The sequence below is a fragment of the Strigops habroptila genome, chromosome 6 (genome assembly GCF_004027225.2).
Source record: "Strigops habroptila isolate Jane chromosome 6, bStrHab1.2.pri, whole genome shotgun sequence".
In the NCBI taxonomy this organism is placed as follows: Eukaryota; Metazoa; Chordata; class Aves; order Psittaciformes; family Psittacidae; genus Strigops; species Strigops habroptila.
In genome coordinates this window covers 61515834-61538008 of record NC_044282.2, presented here as the reverse complement: position 1 = coordinate 61538008, position 22175 = coordinate 61515834, and the positions used below count along the sequence as shown (strand labels likewise).

The following is a 22175-nucleotide window of genomic DNA, read 5'->3' as shown; positions in this document are numbered from 1 at the left end:
AATTACACTAATCTGTTTCTTACGACTTCATCTCCAGCGATTTCACGGCATAGTAATTACTCATTCACAACCATTTAGGAACAAATACAATCTAATGTGCAACTCATTTTTTTACTGTATGGCATTGTGTGGCTGACTGCATTGTGCTGGATCAAAAAAGACCGTAAGAAGAAAACAAAAATAGATGAAAAGTAATGAAACGGTGCCAGGATTAAGGTTCTGTTGGAACTTGTCTTTGGAGAAGGAACGTGTGTGAGTGTATGTAGCCCTACAAAGGAAGAGTAACAAGGGATGCAGTTGCAGTTTTAGACATTTAGATTAGATATTAGGGAAAAAATTCTTCCCTGAGAGGGTGGTGAGGCCCTGGCACAGGGTGCCCAGAGAAGCTGTGGCTGCCCCATCCCTGGCCTGGTTCAAGGCCAGTTTTTGAACAAGCTGGTCTAGTGGAAGGTGTCCCTGCCTGTGGCAGGGGGTTGGAACTAGATGAGCTTTAAGGTCCCTTCCAACCCAAACCATTCTGTGATTCTATGATCCATAAAGGACATTTAAAAGAGTTGTTAAAGTCAAGTGGCAGCACTGGCAGAATGATCACATGGTCATGAATAAACTTCAATTGGAAATTAGAGAATTCTGTGAGGAATTGAGGGAGGGAGCTCATGATTTCAGGATGAGGCTGGCTACTGAATGGGCTTGTGTGCCATGGCTGGCTGCAGCGATGGAAGACTTGACCAAGGATGTTTCTTCTGTTCTGTGTTCTTAATGCCAAGTGTCTTCATTCAAGTAGTGGGAGTTTATTAATGGGAAAATGGGAATATATTCCAAGCCTGAGTCATACCAGCTTGCTAAATTCTGTCTTGTAAAAATTGAATTAATTCAAGGAAGAATATCTACTGCCAAAATAGACATTAAAGCTGCACAGGTTTTAGTCCAAGTATGTTTTTATCAGCAGCATTGACAGAAGTCAGATTTTCTGATTCATTAAGGTTTTTTTCCTGACTTGTTTGAGTCCCAGTGAAGTGCTAATATCTGAAGAAAAAAAAAGCTGTTTTTTTCTGAATGGCCATATGGAGCTTTCAACCTTTCTGGCCATGGGACAAATCTGCCAAATGCATCCTACTGCAGCAACCCCTCACTATACCCAATTTGACAGATTTGCCAGTAATTCAGGTAGGCGTCTCTTTAATCTGTCTCTCTGTGGAAGACAGGTAGTACATCAAGCAGTGTGTTTACAGGTTGCCAGTAAAGAAGTTTTTGCTGATAAAACATTGTTTCAGCTCTTAAGTTTATTGACCCATTTTAGCCTGTTCCGACTGCAGTCCCTATTTGCACAGACAGAATACTACAGTAATGCCATCGGCTTCCAGAGTGGGGATAAGGAAAACTGCGTGAATCACAGAATCAGAATCACAGAATCCCAGGTTGGAGGGGACCTCAAGCATCATCTGGTCCAACCTTTCTTGGTAAAGCATGACTTAGATTATCTGGCCCAGCACCCTGTCCAGCCAAAACTTGAAAGTGTCCAACACTGGGGAGTCACCACTTCCCTGGGAGATTATTCCAGTGGCTGATTGTTCTCATTGTGAAAAATTTTCCTCTCATGTCCAACTGGAATCTCCCCAGGAGTAACTTATACCCATCACCCCTCATCTTTTCCATGGGACTCCTTGTAGAAAGGAGTCTCCATCTTCTTTGTAGCCACCCCTTAAATACTGGAAACGTGGTAATAACGTCTCTTATCTTAAGTGTACTCATAAACCCTGAGTCTTCTTTTCTCCAGGCTGAACAAGCCCAGTGCCCTCAGCCTTTCCTCACACGGCTGCCCAGAGCTTGGTTCATCTTTGTGGCCCTGTTCAGGACATCTCCAGCCCGTCCATCTCTTTTTTGTACAGTGGGGACCAAAACTGAACACAGGATTCCAGGTGTGGCCTGACAAGTGCCAAGTAGAGTGGGACGATGACATCTTTATCTCTGCTGGTGATTCCCTCGTTGATGTTCCTCAGCATCCTATTGGCTTTCTTTGCCACAGCCGCACACTGTTCACTTCTCTTGAGCTTGTGTTCCCCAGGATGCGCAGGTCCCTTTCCACAGAGCTGCATGACATTATTTTTTTAGTGAGCATTGGGATTTAAGTAAGAGAAATTGTAGTAGATCGGGTGTGTTTCATCCTTTGTGTTAGACACCTTTGCGTGAGTCATGCCTTGACTTGAAGTGATACTTTGTCATTTTAATCACAGACATTAGTCACAGGTCTGTAACAGAAAAAAGAGTTTATGGGTCCTTGGACCTGTTGCGTCAGAAAGCTACAGCTCATCCCAAAGCGGGAGAGGGGCTGAAATGGTCCAAAGTGGGGAATATGTTCAAGTATTGTGACATGATTCTTTTATTCCAGTGACAAGAGGAAAGACAAGCTGTGCTGGGGAAAACAACTGCGTCGTGGGTGGGGACTTGTTTGCTTTTTTCTCTCTGCAGAGGACACCCCCCTTCAGCTTGTACATATCCTCAGGAAAAGGAAAGAGGGGAACAAGTCCCTCATGGGTAGTACACTCAAGTAGACTTGCTTTTCGCATGCTTCATGCCTGGCATTAATGCTGAGAGACTGGTGGTACAAGTTCCTCCTAATGGTAAAACAGAAGGCAGGTGCTTGGGCAATCTCTGTAATGACAAATCATGGCTAGCACTTAAAAAATTAGTTGCTGTGATTGAATGCTGTCTTCTGTTTCAAGATAAAGCCACAAATTACCAGACATCCTGATAGCTTCATTGAGATTCAGCTTTCCCTTGATAAGCAGGGCGTTTTCGCAGAACTAGTCTCCTGAAGCTGCGGAATCACCCTGTCCCAAGATTGCTACAAGATACCTGCAAGGCAATGGCTGAAGCTGTAGTCTGCTGCATTTCTGCATTCCCATTGCATGAGCGCAAGAGCAGTTAGCATCAAACTTCTTGGTGATTGCTGGTTCCTGACACGGTGACCAACTGCAGGGCCTGAAGGGCAAAAGCGTCGGAGGCGCATTATTAGAATCTAGTCATGAGTCAGGACCTTTTTAGATGTCCTCTGGGATCCCTTTTCAAGAAAGAGATAGATGAGGAAAACCCTGCAGCATTACCTTGTGAGAGGCCGCTCTCTGCTGTGCTGTTCTTTATTGAAGCTGTTTTTCCAGGAGATGGTAGACTGCAGCGTGTTCTCCTGGCCCAACACAGACAAGGGATGACTTCTGGTGCAAACCAGAGCAATTCTTCTATGAACTGAATGATTTCTTTCCCATAACGTGCCAGAGAAACTCAAGAGAAATTCTTCTAAAATATAATTCATTTCAGTTTAAATGTTCTGTAGAGGCAGTTTTTGTAAGGATATATTTTTTTAGGCATTTACATAGATTAAATCTTGAAAAAAAAATGTATTGCAGATGAGTTCAGCATGGTGAGATGGATCTGCAGTGCCTGGGCTAACAATAAACTTCTGTGTTGAATAATTTCACTCCAGAATAGCTTGTGTCCCATTAAGATGGTAATTTTATAAGCTTTTATTACAGCGTCTTATTTGTTTATTTTCAGCTTGGGTTAGGTTTCCAAGCTATCTGTTACTGGCCCAAGTCTTGCATAGGCTGATCTCTTCGCTTTAATTTCCACTCTGGGTTTATAGCAACTCAGTAGTTATTAAGTAAGTCTGGAGAATAGTTAGCAATGCTTTTTCATAATTGTTCTAACTATGTAATTGTTTTAATGTGAGCCAATAGGCAAAGTTACTGCACAGTGCTAAGAGCAAGAAACACAGAGCATCCGTGTTCTCTCATGACACTGCAAAGCTGCGCCTTCAGAAGTCCCACAGTCTGAATTATTGTATTTATTCTGCTTGGAATAGTCTGAATATCTCATGAGCCATGTGGCTTTTGGTATTTAGAGCCAGAAGAGTTTCCTTTTGTTTCTTTTGGATGCAGGGAAGTCTCCTGATCCTGTTGAGACTGTTTCACACAGACTTAAGGTATTCTGAAGCTCCTGAAGTGTATATTGGCTTTATCATTAGCTTTTAAATGAAGGCTAAATCAGGTTAGTCATTACCTTTTTTTCAGCTGCTTTTAGTTGCTCAATTCTTCAGCTTGTGCAGCTTAGTAGCCAGAATGGTGGCATGGGTTTGCTTGTTGGAGAAGAGTAAAACAGGCAACTTGCAAGATTTTAATAACCTGGGAAAATAATTGTATTGTTTAGTGACAAATGCTACTACATTTTGCTGGGAAACAAGCAGTGTGAGTATAATATTCTAAGTCTCAAAGCAATGACAGTGATGGAAATGGGTATGAGATTGTTGGATCAGATTCTCTTTGGTCTTTCAACCCCTTTGGTCTTTCTCCCATTTTCCACAAAAGGATGGGTTAATTTGAATTTCATTGCTTTTTATCCTTAGGGAAATACCAAATGATCAGCGTTATTGTGGAACTGTGCCCCAAAGGAGGGGGACAGGTGTTGTGTTTGTGCTTTCACTTCACACACGCAGCAAGCTCATTAATTTGTGATTTCATTCACTTTAGGGGGAAGAGGCCACTGGTCTCTGTCACTAAAAAGTAGCCATGATTGATCGTTTGGGGGCAGAAGGGGAAAATATTCAGAAATTAGTTATATGAGCATCTTAAATTAACAGTGTGCCTACAAAGAAGCATTGTTTTTCCCTGGAGGAATGCTGAAATTGATGTTTTTAACCTCCTTTCTGAACACCTGCCACTGTTTTAGTGGGGAAACAATGCATTCAAACTGATGTCTTTTTGTGTTCATGAAGGAAAGTACATTTCTGTCTGACAATCTGTACCAACCCAGCTGCCACAACAACCCAGCAGATGGGAGATGGGAGAAAACGGGTTACAGAAATCTCGCTATCGCATATGCAATCTTTATCTGACAGAACTTGTTTGTTGGTCTTCGCTAGGTGAAACATAAGTACCCGTGCTGCTCGTGAGACGTGTCTGAACAGAATAAAGTGTAGAGCACACAACTCAAACCCCTGCATCTACATCTCGTCACCTACTTTTTCTTGTTAACTAAATGCCCCTGAAGGCGTAGAGCTGCACAGCAAGACAAATTCAGTTCAGGGACTTAGATCCATGCACTCTAGTGTTCACACAGGTGTCTGCATGGAGCCTGTCAAGTCTTTCCAGTCACATCTTTGTGCTGAGCTGCCCTTGCAGCAGGTCCAACCAAATGTGCAATGAACTAGCTCAGGGACAATGCTAACTGATTCATGCTGGCTGAACTAAATTGCCAAGTTCTCATGTTGCTGGAGTGCACAAGCCCCTCTTGCATCTCTGGGAAAGCAATCAGGCACAAAGGAAAATGGAGAATCACCACCAGTATTATCTTTCCTCTAGGAGAGGTTCTCGTCTTGAAGGACATCACCACTGGCTGTTGTCTGGTCTGTGTTTCTTTGACACTGCCCTCATAGAAAGGCAGCTCTTGATGTCTAGAGCAGACCAGTGTGCTGGTAAGACAGGCTTTTATCTAGAAAGAAAGGTATTATCCAAGTTTCTTAAGGCCCAGGGGAGATCTGCCACATCTCTAGATCTGAGTCAGTGGCTTGCCAATATAAGAGGTGTTATGAAAGCCTTTGATACCTGATAACGAAGGGAGCACTGACATTATCTTCTCTTCTCCAGATGTAAAGAAGAGTCTGGCAATGGTGCCAAGTGTGAAACAGATGAAACGACTGACTTAAATAACTTAGTAGATGTTTGTAATTATGGTTTCAGCTGATAGTGTGACCGTAGCAGGCCTAAACTGTAGTATTAGTTTTAAGAGATTTTTTCCCACATTGGCTGCATCTGCAATGAAACTCAATCTCTAATATTGAAGGGATCACTTTTCTAATGGGATTCCTACTTCTCTATGTGCGCCAAAGAAGTAATAGTATTTTAGAGCTGCTATTTTATAGCTGAAACAGTGTTCACCCTCTATTTTCAGATGCACATTGGGACTTTTTATTAGCATTTCACAACTTGGATTACTTGCAGGACAAAACTGAAAGTTGAAGTTAATGCTCATCCAGAACTAATTTCAAGGGTAATCACTGAAATGTATAACCTGCAGTTATTTAGCACTGATGTCACAGAATAGACAACTAGGGTGAGCTGGATGGTGCTGCAGTTGCAGAAGGTATTTTGTGATCAAATGTCCCTTTAGATCCCTGCTTTGAAAGCTGAATATCTAAACCTCCTTCAGTGTTTAAACCATTGGGGGAGGGCAGGAGGACGTCCTGCATCTCTGCAGGAAGTGTGTGGGGATGTAGTGTGTTACTATATGAAAAAAATACTCTTAAATCTTTAATTGTACCTTCAGAAGTTACATTTCATGCACTTACCAAAGCATAAACAGTAATGGACTGTATTTCTTAACCACTTGTTTTCTCTTGTGCAGCTGAGAGTGTGATATCTATCTCCTGAGTAAATTACAACATAATAACTATTAGCAGTGCTTTGCTATCTTTGTAATTCTATAAAAGAAGAGGAAATTCTGCACAGAGTTCACGTTAGTGATTGCCAGTCCTTGTTATTACAGTATATGTTATGTGTAGTTATGTGGAGCTCAGTGAAAGTCAGCAGCTCTCAAGGGTCTTGTAGAAAAATAAGATTAAAATACATGTTAAATTCTTAGTAACTGCATTTCAGTTTCTTTTCCTTCTTTCAGTTTTCTCAGTAGTTCAGCTTTGGGGATGTTTGTTTAAGAAACTTTGATATTTGTAGCAAATTATCAATGGTGTAAGTTTACCCAAGAGTTGTGTCTCCCATTTTAGTCATAGAATCACAGACTGGTTTGGGTTGGAAAGGACCTTAAAACTCATCCAGTTCCAACCCCCTGCCACGGGCAGGGACACCTTCCACTAGAGCAGGTTGCTCCAAGCCCCTGTGTCCAACCTGGCCTTGAACACTGCCAGGGATGGGGCAGCCACAGCTTCTCTGGGCAACCTGTGCCAGCGCCTCAGCACCCTCACAGGGAAGAACTTCTTCCTCAGATCTCATCTCAGCCTCCCTCTGTCAGTTTAAAGCCATTCCCCCTTGTCCTGTCCCTAAAGGCCCTTGTCAAAAGCCCCTCTCCAGATTTCTTGTTGCCCCCTTTAGGCACTGGAAGCCGTTCCTGTCCTAAGGTCTCCCTGGAGCCTTCTCTTCTCCAGGCTGAACAAGCACAGCTCTCTCAGCCTGTCTCCATAGCAGAGCTGCTCCAGCCTCCAGAGCACCTTTGTGGCCTCCTCTGGACTTGCTCCAACAGCTCCACATACTTCTTAGGTTCACTCAAGATCAATAGCTGGGCAGTATAGCAAAAGTGAGAATCTGCTTGATTTGTGTTTTGAGTGAGCATTTGTGTTGTTTTACTGCTTTTGAAGACCATACAACCTGTTCTCTGTCCTAATGACAGAAAACAGCAGTGTTTCAGGCTTGCAGATCCATGAGTGCCGTGCTTCTTGGAAACGGACTTGGAGGCTTTAAACACCTGGTATCTTCAGTTCTATAAGCCTGGAATAGTCATTTCATGTTTTCATTTTGCTGTGTTAATTATTATAGAAGTCTCATAATCCGTGGATGTATGTTGTTTAAAACAGGTGCAGTCACTTCAGTGTTAATGATCACTGAGTCTAATGTGTGTTCCTACTGGAATTGCTTTGAGCAAAGAGGCTTAATTTCAAGAAACGTATGTAATGATGTTTAATAACTTGCCTTGCCAAAGGTAGGATGTTCTCCCTTTCACCTGAAAGTATTTGTTGTGTGTATTTATTTTAACTTTTGGTTGGAATTTCTTTTAGTTTCTGCTTGGAATTATTTATAGCACCCAGCATGAATATGTTGAGCCAGAAGTTTCGATATCAAGTGATTTACTGTAATATCTTCATGGAAGTAATATAATTTACTCAGTGCAATAGGGATTTGTAATATATTCAGTATGGGCAATAATACACATCACAGCACCTGATTTCTGTTGGCTCTAACATAAAGCAATATGCCTGAGTCAATAAAATAAAGGTGGCCTGTAGTTCAGTGAGCAAATGAGAGCTTTACTGCTAGAACTGCTGTTTTATTCTTCATGCAAAAATCAGAATTACAGTACCTTCAGGCTGGTAGTTGTGCCAGGGGAGACTTGGCCCAGCAGAAAAGCACTATATGTAAATATAAAACTTTACCTGAATATTACCTTCATTAAGAAACAATAAATTTCACCATTTATTCCACTTAACGCCACATTTGCACATTATGAAATGAGATAATAAGGTTAATTTTTGAAAGCTTAATTTTGTTGGATAATTTTTTATTGGATAATTGTTAATAATTTTTTTTTCTTGAGTGGAATCTCACTAGTTGACTACAAAACCGCCCAGAAAGCCTTCAGACTCGTTTTGTGTGGTTAAATGGTTGCAAGCATAAAATGGTGCGGAGTGTTGTCAACATCAGTAGTTTTCCTGAGACAGAGGTTGATGGGCAGCACACTAAACAGTGCTGAAGAAAGAATTCCCTCATCATCAAGGGGAGAGCCTTGATCCCACCCCATATAAAGCTGAACTCTAAGAAACATAGTAATGCTCATTATGTTTCTACATTCAATTGAAAGATGGACATGTAGTTCATAGAATCATGGAATGGTTTAGGTTGGAAGGGATCTTAAAGCTCATCTTTAAGGCAGGGACACCTTCCACTAGAGCAGGTTGCTCCAAGCCCCGTCCAACCTGGCCTTGAACACTGCCAGGGATGGGGCAGCCACAGCTTCTCTGGGCAACCTGTGCCAGCACCTCAGCACCCTCACAGGGAACAACTTCTTCCTCAGATCTCATCTAAATCTCCCCTCTGTCAGTTTAAAACCATTCCCCCTTGTCCTGTCCCTACAGGCCCTTGTCAAAAGCCCCTCTCCAGCTTTCTTGTCAGCCCCTTTAGGCACTAGAAGCTGCTCTAAGGTCTCCCTGGAGCCTTCTCTTCTCCAGGCTGAACAAGCCCAGCTCTCTCAGCCTGTCTCCATAGCAGAGGTGCTCCAGCTCTCGGAGCATCTTCATGGCCTCTGGACTCATTCCAAGAGCTCCACATCCTCCTTGTTTTGGGGCCCCAGAGCTGGACCCAGGACTGCAGGGGGGGTCTCAGCAGAGTAAAGGGGAATTATTGAATTCAGTTTTTCAGTTTGGGGGAAAAAAGTGGTTCTTGATGTTAGTGTAGGAGATTATATATATGTTTCTACATTAATATAGGCTCATAGGATCAGAGGGAAGCTCTGTCTGTCACTGCCAACATCTTTCATAAACTGTTAACACTCAGCCTTAAAAGATGCCCATCCCCACAACTCTTGTTTGAAAATCTGTCTGTAAGGATGGCATTTCTTCACAGCTGATGCAGTCATATTTCTGTCCTCTTGCTTAGCTTAAATACTCCTGAGAGGGGTTTTTTTTCCCACATTTCAGTGCTTAGATAATTCATGTTACATAGCAATTATTTTTTTCACACCTTTGAGTCTTTGTCAGCCAGACAAGCTTCTTGCAAGACAGGCAATCCCTGTCATCCTCTCAGCCCTTCTCTATATCCCTCTGCTTTCTAGGGAGATGAATTCAAACTGAATTCCCAGAACTGTAAAAAGTATTTCAGTCTCACTCTTCACTTACAGAGCAATGTTCCCCTGGCTTGAAACAGCTTGTTTGATATTTTCTTCTTTTAAACAGGCCAGTAGATGTTCAGATCACTTTCTTAACTATAATGGGTTTTATCAGCTGCCTCACCTGCAGCCTCAGAGCTGTTGCTGCAGGTACTCCTTGTTGGAAAGAGACCTAATTTCATGAGCATCTCCCCACGATTAAACAGCCCCAAACCTTCCTGCCATAGTAATCCTTGAGCCATCTGTGGATCTTTTGTTATCCTATTACTTTATTTCTGTTGGGATCAGGAGAATTTAACAGAAGATCAATCAAACTTCCACTTGTTTAAACATCTTTTCCAGCCTTAGCATTACACATCCTCAAGCCATTCTAGTGAGAACTCTATACTCTCAATGTGTCACGATATGAGACAATCACTGATGTCTTCCCCTTGCCTGACAGGTTCCTTTTCTGCCTCACATCTGCTGCTCTCAACCGTGCTCCTTTCGGGCAGAAGACCTGTCTGCTCTGGATCCACTCTGGTTATAGGACTGTCAGTCCTCACCAAGGAGTCCCCAGCTCCAGGATCTTCTTCCCTCCCTTCTGGTCTGTCTTCTGCTTGTGCCATCATGCCTCCTGTCCTTTGACATCATGTGCTCATGATTTACATTCTGTCTTGCTCCCTGGCTGACTTTGTTTTCTTTGCTTACGGGACTACCTGCTTGTCTCCTTTCTTGTGCCATCTCTGTTCAGTCCTCACCCCCTCTTATAACAGAATTCTTCAAGGTGTTTTGCAGACCCATTCCTTCAGACTCAGCCTTGCTGTGGTCAGTTTTATTGCCTCCTCTGGTCGCTGACTGTGTTCAGTCTTTTGACTGATCCCTCGTTTAGGTTTTCTGACCAGCTCTTCCTCAGGCGTGACGAAAAGCAGGGAACTTCTTCCTATACCCCAAGTGTAGAGATCTAGAGTGCTTTCCACAGTCACAGGGTGACTGTGTCACAACAATGCTTACAGAGGACTTAATGACTCCAGAATAAGTTAGTTCCTTTACAGCTCTCTTGTAACAAATTAGTGGTATCTTTCACCTTGCACTTGAAGTTCTCTGTCCTTGATGTTCACTTTTGGAGCTGGGTTATTGATTCCAGAAAGTGACTTGATGCCTATTTCTTTGAAAACTACCTTCAGACCTTCCTGGAAATAATATCTTCATATCATCTCTGCATCTTTTTCACACAAACCCTTTTTATATCAAACTGGTTATGAAAATAGACCTCGTGTTTTCAAATTCAGTTGCTCTCCCTGAAGAAATGGGAGACGTAGGGGCTCTGCCAGGTCAATAAGAATCAGACAGTCATACCTTGCTGTTGCCTCAAATTCCTGAGCGAGGGAAGCTATGGGTATAACCCTCCACTGAAGGAATTCCACTAAGGAATAAAGGATCAGTGTTGAACATCCCATGAAGCGTTTCATTGGGATGTTTCCAAACAGCACATGTAGCACCTGGTTTTATATAGGTTAATCCTATCAAAGAAATGAGTGTTTATAATTTATAGACTAGAAAATATTTCATGATTATTGAGAGCACAGACAAAAGGCCAGAAATACAGATAAAGGCCAAGACCTCACAGCAGTTGAACCTTTTGTTTTACTCAACAGTGGGCTGTACGACACACTTGGTCACGCTCCCAAGAGCCACAAAACAAAGGAACCCTGTTGATGTTTACTTTGGCTCAAGGCAGAGACAGTTGTTTTAAATGAGTTCATAAATGGAGCAGGGAACTATGATGAGTTGTATAATCTTGTCTCCTTTTTTTTTTTTTTCTCTCTAGGTCACTCAGATGAGTCGTCCAGATTTGATTCTCTTTCTCATGAAGTATCTTATGGCTTTGGTTGTTGGGATACCCTCTGTCTTCTGGGTTGGAAGCAAAAAGACCTGTTTTGAGTGGGCTAGCTTCTTCCACGGACGCAGGAAAAAAGAGTGTGTATCGATACAGAACTGGTTGAGTACTGCAAATAATCTCTTACCTTGTAGTCCTGGAAGAGCATTTTGGTTAGTTTTTCATGGAGATAAGACAGGGGCAGGTTTCTTTCTTAGAGTTCTCTTGCTATCCAAAATGGAGGAAGGAAGGACAAGACAAGCAACAGCTCAAAAAAACCCTGAAGAATTTTCCCTTATTTTTCCAGAATTACGCTTTGGTACCAGAATCAAATCTGCATTGCTCCATCTGTTTTCAAACTGTTTTTTAATAGGAATTAGGTTTCAGCTGAATAGTACAACATCTCTGCTATGTACTGAGAGGTGGAATGGAAAGGTGTTATTTATAAACGTGCTTATCTAGTCAACTGAATCAGACATTTAAACTGAAATTAAACCGAAGTTCTTTTCACTATGATCACAGTTAAAAGCAATTGTCTCTGCTTTTAATCTTCCCTTATGCATTAGTGCCAAAGCACAGTTGAATAAAAATCATAATAAGAATGTCTTATAGCTTCTCTAAGGTTGAAATGAATTTACACTAAGGTATGGCATAAATTTAGAGACTATCTATATGATATTGTATTAGTTATGAATAGCTATTGTCATAATTGTAAATATTGTCTTTTAAGTAGATGTTTCAAAATAGATCCACAAATACAATGAGCCTTTAAGTGAGTACTCCATGACTTTGACGTATCCATCCTTAGCAGGACTGGCCCTCTGCTGAGGTTAAATTTAAGTAAAATTACCTTCTGCGAAGTTGGAGTAAACCTTTATTCAGAAGATCACCTACTAAGATATGCAGGGGGTTAACAACTTCATGTTTTAATACATATACATATGTTTAGATAGGATTTACAGAGCAGTGACATACTCGTTTGGCGGGTAGAGGACAGGAGTGGAGTTAGTGAAGACAGAGGAAGCTGTTTTATAGGCCTGGCTATCTCAGTGACTGTTGGCGTGCCGTCCTCTCTCCTGATGCTCCTAGGCAGCTCAGGAGCTCCCACACACAGCACTGTCTGGCTGGAGCCACATCCCCTTTTTTCCCCCTTTGAACAGTAAGAGGCAGAGCCGCTACAAACCTCCCTCCTTACGTAGCCTGTGATCCTCTGAGAGCAAGAAAATTAAGAGGAGGAGGTAGCCAGGTGGAGAAAATAGAACATGAAAGAATAATACAGAGAATGGGAGGGGAGGAAAAGGCCTCCCCATGAAAAGAGATTAAAAAAAAAAAAGGGAATGTAGAGGATGTGATAACACCTCCTTTCATCATGCCATGGTGGAGCGGCCAAGTGTGTGCCCCGCTGCCAGCCCTTCCCAGCAAGGGGGTTTGGCAATCAGAGACTGTAACCACTGATCTAAGGGCTACAGCCAGCCAGTTATGTGTTATTATATATGTTGCATGTCACCTGGTGTTCTCCTCCTGCTGCCAGTTTTAATCCAGAATTCAAATGTTTATTTGAGCGAGGAAGCAGCTTCTTTCCATGTTCCCTGAGAGGCAGTTCCTGGGTAATCCGGGCGAGCTGAGCCACAGCACGAGCCCAAGGATTTCTCTTGCAACAATATTCACAAACTGAGGCCATAAGCAAATACACCACAATTACTCCACATGTCTAGACTAGAGGATCAGATGCAGGGAGTGGGGAGGATTCAAGAATAAGAACTTTACTTAAATATCCAAATGTTGACGTGCTTCAAAATTAGGCAAATAGGGACATTATAATGTAAATAATGGTCTTATTTGCCAAGCTGTAATATGAAATAGTTACAGTACCGTTACTGCAATCACTTTCCTATTGCAGTCATTAATGGTAACTGCTCAAATGGTGTGTCTTGTTCAGGGTTGTAAATGAGAGTCGTCAAGTGCTGCAGGAGCCAGACTTTGCTCAGTCTCTTCTGAGAGACCCCAACACCCCCATCATCCGGAAATCCAGAGGCACTTCTACCCAGGGCACCTCGACTCATGCCTCCTCCACCCAGCTGGCCATGATGGACGACCAGAGGAGCAAGGCAGGCAGTGTCCACAGCAAAGTCAGCAGCTACCACGGCAGCCTGCACCGCTCGCGCGACGGCAGGTACGTTTCTTCCCTTTCAGATCATGTAGAAAATTGGACAAGCCTCTGCAGCCAGATGTTTGGCCATCACATTGCTAAAACTGGAAGTTCTGCTACTATTTACTTTCTCTGATTGCATTTCCTCTCCCTGTTATGTCTGGGGTGGAAAGAGAAAAAACATCTCGATATTTTCAGAGTCAACCCTGATCTTGATGAATTACACGATGTGAATGTGTTCAATGCTGGTTTTCCTGCACAGGCAGTCAGTCATATGTGGTACATCATTTGAGCATGTAGGATAACAGATTCATCCTAAAGGGATGATGCTCTGAGGGCTGGTGCACCTCTGCTATGGAGACAGGCTGAGAGAGCTGGGCTCGTTCAGCCTGGAGAAGAGAAGGCTCCAGGGAGACCTTAGAGCAGCTTCCAGTGCCTAAAGGGGCTGACAAGAAAGCTGGAGAGGGCCTTTTGACAAGGGCCTGTAGGGACAGGACAAGGGGGAATGGCTTTAAACTGACAGAGGGGAGATTGAGATGAGATCTGAGGAAGAAGTTCTTTGTTGTGAGGGTGGTGAGGCCCTGGCACAGGCTGCCCAGAGAAGCTGTGGCTGCCCCATCCCTGGCAGTGTTCAAGGCCAGGTTGGACGGGGCTTGGAGCAACCTGCTCTAGCGGAAGGTGTCCCTGCCTGTGGCAGAGAGGGCTATAACTAGATGGTCTTTAAGGTCCCTTCCAACCCAGACCATTCTATGATTCTATGATAAAGTCAGCTTGGTATTCTTGTGGCAGCTTTCCTCTGTGTGTAAATTGATTTTGTTTCTGTAAATAGACTTAGCCCTGCTGAAGAAAACAGTAACAAAAGTTACCCACTCTAACTTGAGGTGTAGTTAAGGCTTAGAACATAATTTATCGTCATGTATTTTACTCACCTATTTATCAATACTATACATAGTGCTGTAGTAAAAACCAAGCTGCATGAGGAGTTGAAACGATTTGCCCAGGGCTGTATTGGCGAAATGGCTGAGCTACCCAGAGCATGACTTTTCACTAAAGCAGAGGGGTTTGTGTGTGTGTGCATGCACAGGCACCGAGATTTATTTACATTCTTTCATGACTATGGCAGTAACAATAGTAATAGTTGTCCTCTCTTGTTCTAAATCAGGTACACTCCCTGCAGCTACAGAGGCGTAGAAGAAAGACTACCTCACGGCAGCATGTCACGACTGACTGATCATTCCAGGCACAGCAGTTCGCATCGGCTTAACGAACAGTCACGTCACAGCAGCATCAGGGATCTCAGCGGCAACCCAATGACACACATCACACACGGGACCAGCATGAACCGCGTTATCGAGGAGGACGGCACCAGCGCTTGAGCCGCTGGATGGGAACAGAGCAGCTGCCGGGGTCGCGGTCCCCTCCTCAGCAATGTCCTGGCACTCAGTATTATCATGCCTCTCATCGGGTGCTGATTTTGTCCATCAGGAAGCCGAAGCTTCTTCATGTTGAAGCCAGCGTTCTTGTACTTGAGTCAGAGCTAGTGTTCAGCAATCTTGAATTATTGAGTAAAAAGCCGGTTGCCTCCTTTGAACCTACCTGTAGGTAATTATTTATTCAATAACTGTTACTCATCAGACACCGTTGCTGAATTTCTTAGTCTTTGTTGGAAAAAGCCTCCCCCTGCCTCCGATGGCTCTGCGTGTCGGTAGGTGTTCCCCTTGAAAACTGGCAGGGTCACGCTGAGATTTTTCCTTCCCAGGCACAAGGGAACTCTTGAATATGGAAGGCATTCCTCCCGCACCTCCCGGATTAGATAACACCCGTCCTTGTCTTCATCAACGGGGAGGGGGCGCGTTAAATGCCGTGTAAAGGACGTCTGTGTGGACCGGCAGGCGTTTCTAATGGTCACACTGGAAATGCCACATGGGGATGAGTGTTTTGGAGAAGGAAAGGAAAGGAATTTCTGCTGAGGATCGTGCCAGAGCGGTTCAGGCCCAGTTGTTGGGGTGGGGTGGGGAGGGTGGGAAGAGTGAGGCAGGGAAGGGTGATTTTTGTATGACTTGGATCGTCCTTGCTTTTTTACAAAAGACTATTTAAATTTTCTACTTGTTTACAGTTTCTGTAGGAAGAGATCCGTTTTAAAACCAGTTCTCTAGATCATAGTTGGCCACTTATTTTTTAGATTAATGTACAAAAGCTGAGATTGCCTGTTCCTGATCTATTTAAAGAAAAAAAAAATACTAGTAAAGCTGGATTTGTCGCCCAGACAGGAATGTACAAACAGAACAAAACCTGTTTACAAACCCCATAACCTGAGTGAGGAGGGCTGAGGATGCGAGGAGTTCAGTCAGGGGTGGCCCACTTTCCTTGCACCATCAGGGCTATTTTTGGAGAGGATTCTCTTTGTGCAGAGCAAGAATTTATGCAAGAATTTAGAAATGGTGGGAGAAATTGAGGCAGGAGCTGCCTGCAGGTGGGAAAGAGTGGGATCCAACAGTCGGAAGTGTACTTGAGGAGGAGGTGGGTATCCACCATCAGTTGTTGGCTCCTTCCCAACTGGGGAGCTTGTCATAACAACCGACCTCGGCTGTAGGTTGTTTTATTTTCATTCCCTACTACAGCTTTGCAGTAGAGAATTCTCAGTTTGGGCTTTTTTGTGTGTAAATAATCTGTTGGGGTACAGCGAGTCTCTGCTGACACTGCAGGCAAAAGCCAACGCGTGTCTCAGAGGGGGCAGTAGATCTTCTGAAGCACCTACTGTTAAGATTCATTCAGCGTGAGGAAACCCCGATTGCGTTTAAACCTACCTCAGTAATTACCACACATCGTTGCTGGGAAATGAATCCCTATTTTTTCATTGTCCTTACTTAATTCCCTTTCTGACCTGTTGGAGGCACGTTAAAAGCCTTCGTACGCGCTTCGGCAGCACAGGCTCGAGGGCAGGTCTGGGGCAGCAACCCGTGGTGCTCCTTGCAGAGGCTTTCCCCAGCGGCAGAAGCGGAGCCACGCTGCAATTACTCATTTTAATTGTAGCTGATGACACAACAGCACAGCACGGAGCCGTGTGCCCTGTGGAATCACAGGTTGCCCTGGGAGTCACCGTGTCTTAGAAATGCATTTCTAAGTATCGTCTCTTTTGATTCTACCAGGCTTTTGCTCCAAAGGAGAAGCACAAACCAAACCCAACAGGGAATAACAAAGCTTAGCCACAGCTCCGTGCTCTCTTTATTGTGAATCCAGGGAGGGAGTGGCTGCACCACCCGCCCCAGGGCAGAGCAGCCTCTGCTTTGAGCAAACACCCCGGGGGACGTCTGCGGGATAACTGTCCGGATATGCTGGATCACCTCTTTGGAAGCAGATGGGTATGAAAAATCTTTTGAGTGACTTAAACTACCCGGAAGCCCCTGAGGTGGAACCCGTCTTTATTTTCAAATTCAGCTTCTACAGAATAACCTGCTGCTTCAAAGGGGGTGAGAGCTGTAGGAACCTTGATCTGCAGAAGGAGCCGGTAGCTGATTTTTTCCTAAACACCATAACTGAACTAAATAACTGAACCCTAAACTAAGGGTTTAGGTTGATCATCTCAGCTCAATTTCCAGTACTTCTGGGTTTTTTAAACTGTGGCAATGCTTCGAATTGTTTAAAGTCAGGGAGGGGAATGATGATGGAGATTTGAAATATATCCTGCTTGAAATGGTGTTTATTTGTGAGGTTTAGTGCCCAGGTTGTTTCCGGATCTCAGCTGTTCCTTGCTTGTGTATCACGTAGCCTCCTGTCACCCCGGAGGAGGTGGTTAAAATGTAGAACTCGAGTCCTGGCTGGGTTTTTTGCCCTCCCTACTCCTGTAATCCTGAGCCCTACCTTTTATCTTTGACACCTGAACTTGCATGCCACGCTCTCTCTGTGCAAAGCACTCCTTCCTGGGATTCAAACCCGTTCCCAGTGGCTGTTTCAGGTTTCCTGGGTAAGATCACATCAGCCCTAATGCAGTTCCCCAGCTGGGGCACTCACAGGGCTTCACCTCCAAAATCATCGCACCAGGGGGCTTTGAAGCATATCCGAGTTTGAATGCAGCCCAACTGGGGTACCTCAGTGTGGGTTTAGGGGGCTTTCCCACTTGGTTCCCCCTGTTAACCGGCACAGCTCCAGTATGGTTGCCTGGTCTCTGGGGCTGGCACCGATCTCTGATTTCCCCTGGAGCTTCAACCCCTGCCCAGGACAGCAGCACTGCACTTGCTGAAACACTCCGGATGCTTTGGGCTTCAGCTGACCTGACACACTTGTAGCTGAACAGATGCTCCTCATGATCAACAGCAGCGCTTTGTCCCTCTCCAGCAGCCCCTGAAAGCTTGACCCTCTCTGCTCCGAAGCCATCCGAGAAGTTGTACATAGCCCAGATTCTCCAGCTTGTCCCAACAGCAGGTTAATGTGTCTCCATCCTATGCACGCGATGACCGAAGCTCCAAAATGCTGCTTTGCAAGATTGCAATATCAAAGCTTCCCATAAAATCCACAGCTTCTTATTCCCAGCATTCCCAGGGAGCTGAATCTCCCGGTTTATCCCACTGCAAGCGCGTTGCACAGTGTGCTTTGCTCCGAGAGCTTTGCTGTCCTCTCCAGGCTATGTCAGGGCCGGCGAGCGCTCGGCTGCGTCTGGTGAACGTGGACATCGGCCTGATTGCCGCTGACAGCAGATTCCCCTGAGTTTGTGCTGTTCCTTCTTTCTTCATCCCTTCGTGGTGCTCGTCATTCAGTGAAATATCCCAAATCAGAGATGCGGCCGTGTTGCATGGAAGAAGCTCTCTCAGGCCGACGCAAGCTGCCCTCACGCTGGGTCGGTAGCACTTGTTGGTTTAAAGTGTAAAAAATCCAACAGCAGCAAAAAGCCACGTTTTATTGTACATTGATCTGTGCTCCTGAGTGCTCTGCCCTTCCTTGGAGCTTAGACCTGAGTTCTGCTGCGGAAGGTTTAGGTACAAGCTGGACCTAGGGGGGGCAGTGAGCTCAGGGCTGCAGCGGGTGGCTCCAGCGAAAATCCAACAGTGCTGCCGAGTCATTCTGGCAAGGGGAGGGAAAACCCTTTGGAAAGGGCTGGGAAGACCATAAGAAGAGCTGGGCAAGAAGGAGTAATGCCCACCCTTCCAGGGCGGCAATGCTGCAGCTCCGGAGGGGCTGAGGACCCCAAAAAAGACAGCAGCAGGGACTGGGCAGCCCTGGCGGCACTGAGAAACCAGAGTGCAGAGTGGGAGTCATCCTGAGGTTCATCTTGAGCAGCAGAATGTCAAATTGAATGTGAAACTTAACTCCTGTCCCAATGTACCACTTCCATAACTGGATTGGGAGTTGTTTTCGCCCGAGGCATTTTTTGCCTGTCATGAAGGGCTGGTGGGTCCCTGTGCTGGGGGACTCAGTGCACGCACCAACGCTGCCGCCGCTTCCAGTGCTTTCCCTTGATGAACTCGTGGTCCTGTTGCAATGCCATCCTCTTCCGAGCAGGAGAGGAAGAAGCTTTCGTGTCCATCAGACCTGCAGGTAGCGGGTGCACATGGCTGTTAGCATGAGGTAGCGCCTGGCCATAGCTGACAACTCGCCCGCAGCTCTTGGTAGACTCGTCCATGGTAGTCCAGTGTCGGTTTTGTATCATTTAATTTTTAGCACTTTAACTGTGAGTGTACAAACTGATTATAATGTAGTAGGTGTACATTTTCATTTGGGTCCTTTGCAAGTTTTTAATAAAACGATGGAAAAATCCGAGTCTCTTCCTCATTGACCTTTCAAACCCTCTGTAGTGACTACACCCCTCTCCAAAAACCCTGTTCAGAGGCAGCTGATTCAAGATTTAAATCATCATAGAATGGTTTGGGTTGGAAGGGACCTTAAAGCTCATCCAGTTCCAACCCACTGCCATGGGCAGGGACACCTTCCACTAGAGCAGGTTGCTCCAAGCGCCGTCCAACCTGGCCTTGAACACTGCCAGGGATGGGGCAGCCACAGCTTCTCTGGGCAATCTGTGCCAGGGCCTCACCACCTCACAGGGAAGAACTTCTTCCTCAGATTTCATCTCAATCTCCCCTCTGTCAGGTTAAAGCCATTCCCCCTTGTCCTGTCCCTACAGGCCCTGGTCAAAAGTCCCTCTCCAGCTTTCTTGTGGATATTAATTTTTTTCTCTGGCTGGCAGTGCTCTGGATTTGAAAAAAGCCTTTCTAGAATTAATCCCTCCCTAACACATGCACTTGTAGACGCTGGGCAACCTTCCAGCAAACACAAAGCTCTCCACAGACTACGCGCTCTGGTTTGTTCTACCCTTTTCTGAGCAACACACCACTTCAACCACCAGCATTTCACAAGCAGAGACGAGGGAGCCAACAAGCCGCACCAAGCGGTTGGCAGCAGCAGGACGAGGTGGGTTTGGGGGTTTGTGCTGGGTTTTTTTACTGCCAAATCAAACCAGAGATCAGGAGCAATTACTATTCTTTTCAGTAGCTGTCAGGCACTCCGGCAGATTCAGGGTTCTTTCAGTTTGGGAAGCCATACGCTCGCATGGCTGGTGACACATAACTAGTCTTAATAATCACAGACGAAGCTGTTTTAGATGCTGCTTTGGGTCTTGTTAAGATAAACAACTCAGTTCAGGGATAAAATGTGAGGAGCTGCTGGCTAAGACACAGGTCCTACCAGGCCACAGAGAGGTGTGAAACCAGCCCCTGCATGGCATCCTCGGCAGAACCACTCCATCTGGAAGCATCTGTCTCCCCAGGGATGCTCCAACTGCAGCACCCAAAGAGCCCCTTGGAGCAGTGGCAGTCGGCTATGGAAAATTCCTCCTAGGGAAAAACCAAGGCAGGGCCGCCGAGCGCTGTGCACTTACGGAGCTGGTTGGGGATGATAAAGGCAGCTGCCTATCCTGCCAGAGGGACCTGTGGGACAATATCCTTTCTCCTCCATGTTTCCTGAGTTTAAATGGCCGCTGTGTGGCTTTGTGAACGTGCCGGCTCCGAAGTCGAGCAGCTGAAGAAATTATCTGGCTACTTGGGGCAGCCCGGGGGGGAATTCTCACTGCAGCTAAAACCTCCGGGATGAGGAATTGGGGCTCATGGCATCCATCAGCCTGCTTTGAGCAGGCTCCAAAGGGGTTAATGCAGGGGACCAGGGCTTGGGGAGGTGATGGAAGTACGCTTAGCCCTCAGGATGCACAGAAAGCACATTAAAGATGGTTTTAGTGACCTGCATGTGAGGAAGACAGGGTATTTTAGTTGCTATTGTATTCCTGATGCACCTAACACCCCGTTTGCTAGTTTGGGTCCAGCTTTGTCTCTCAGCTCTGCCAACTGGTGCCCCTGTGATTTCTTTGCCAGTTTGAGTGGAGAAGAGCATCTGGCCATGCACAAATCCTAAAGAAATTAAACTCTGCAAGAAACCCTTGAGAGCAAAAGACTGACTCAAAATAGGTGGGAAGAGAAGGATCTTTTAAAAACGTTGTTTTCTTCAGGCATTCTTGCCAGCTCCGTGCTGCTCCTGCGCAGCCGGACAAAGCTGCCGACCCTTTACCAGGACCGTGTGCTGGGATCCACGTTTCAGACGTGCTTTGCTACCGGTCCGACTGGTTTTTATGATGATACTCCCGGCATGTTTGATTGATATTCCAGCTTCGGTTTCAGTGCCTGTTCCCAGCACCCACATCCCACCACCCCACCGCCATCTCCTGTTCCCCCTCTCTCCCACAGGGCATCTCTGAAGGCTTCAGCTCAGCACAGGGAAAGCTGCTTTCTCCTCACCCATCTCTTTGCTTTTGTGTTTTATTAAATCCCACCTTCCACCGAGCCCCCACGTACCACATCCCCTCTGCAACTCCCCCCACAGCTCTGGTTCATTTCAAAGCTTAACTGCCTCTGCCTCGCGGCTGGCTTTAGCGATTCCCTGGGTGGCCGGGCAGGGGAGGGCTGAGCAGATGCTTGGCAAATTGGAGGTATTGTGATACCTGAAATGGTGGGGAAGCTGAAGAAGGATGGATCTGAGGTGCTGAATCATAGAATCACAGAATGGTTTGGGTTGGAAGGGACCTTAAAGCTCACGCAGTTCCAACCCCCTGCCACGGGCAGGGACACCTTCCACTAGAGCAGGTTGCTCCAAGCCCCGTCCAACCTGGCCTTGAACACTGCCAGGGATGGGGCAGCCACAGCTTCTCTGGGCACCCTGTGCCAGGGCCTCAGCACCCTCGCAGGGAACAACTTCTTCCTAAGATCTCATCTCAGTCTCCCCTCTGTCAGGTTAAAGCCATTCCCCCTTGTCCTGTTCCTACAGGCCCTTCTCAAAAGCCCCTCTCCAGCTTTCTTGTCAGCCTCCTTCAGGTATTGGAAGACTGTTATGAGGTCTCCCTGGAGCCTTCTCTTGTCCAGGCTGATGGCAAATGTTGGCCAGCCTCTTCCCAAGCTGCTGTAATAGAATACTTTTAATATCTTAATACAATAACACTATAATGGAAGGTAATGTGTCATACAAAATAGAGTCTAAAAATATAAACTGTCATCAATACGGTGTAAAAATAACCATGGCACACACACATAGATG

At 45.4% G+C, this 22175-nt stretch overlaps 1 protein-coding gene across 1 annotated transcript in view; it reads left to right on the top strand.

Moving 5' to 3' along the window:
* Window positions 1-19358, top strand: part of FZD3 (frizzled class receptor 3) — a 67322-nt gene extending 47964 nt beyond the window's left edge. Inside the window, exons 5-7 of the mRNA XM_030490438.1 lie at window positions 11411-11559; window positions 13398-13631; window positions 14770-19358. Of these exons, the coding sequence (XP_030346298.1) occupies window positions 11411-11559; window positions 13398-13631; window positions 14770-14983 (597 nt within the window). The 3' untranslated portion in view covers window positions 14984-19358. The remainder of the gene's footprint in view (window positions 1-11410; window positions 11560-13397; window positions 13632-14769) is intronic.
* Window positions 19359-22175: the final 2817 nt, after the last annotated feature.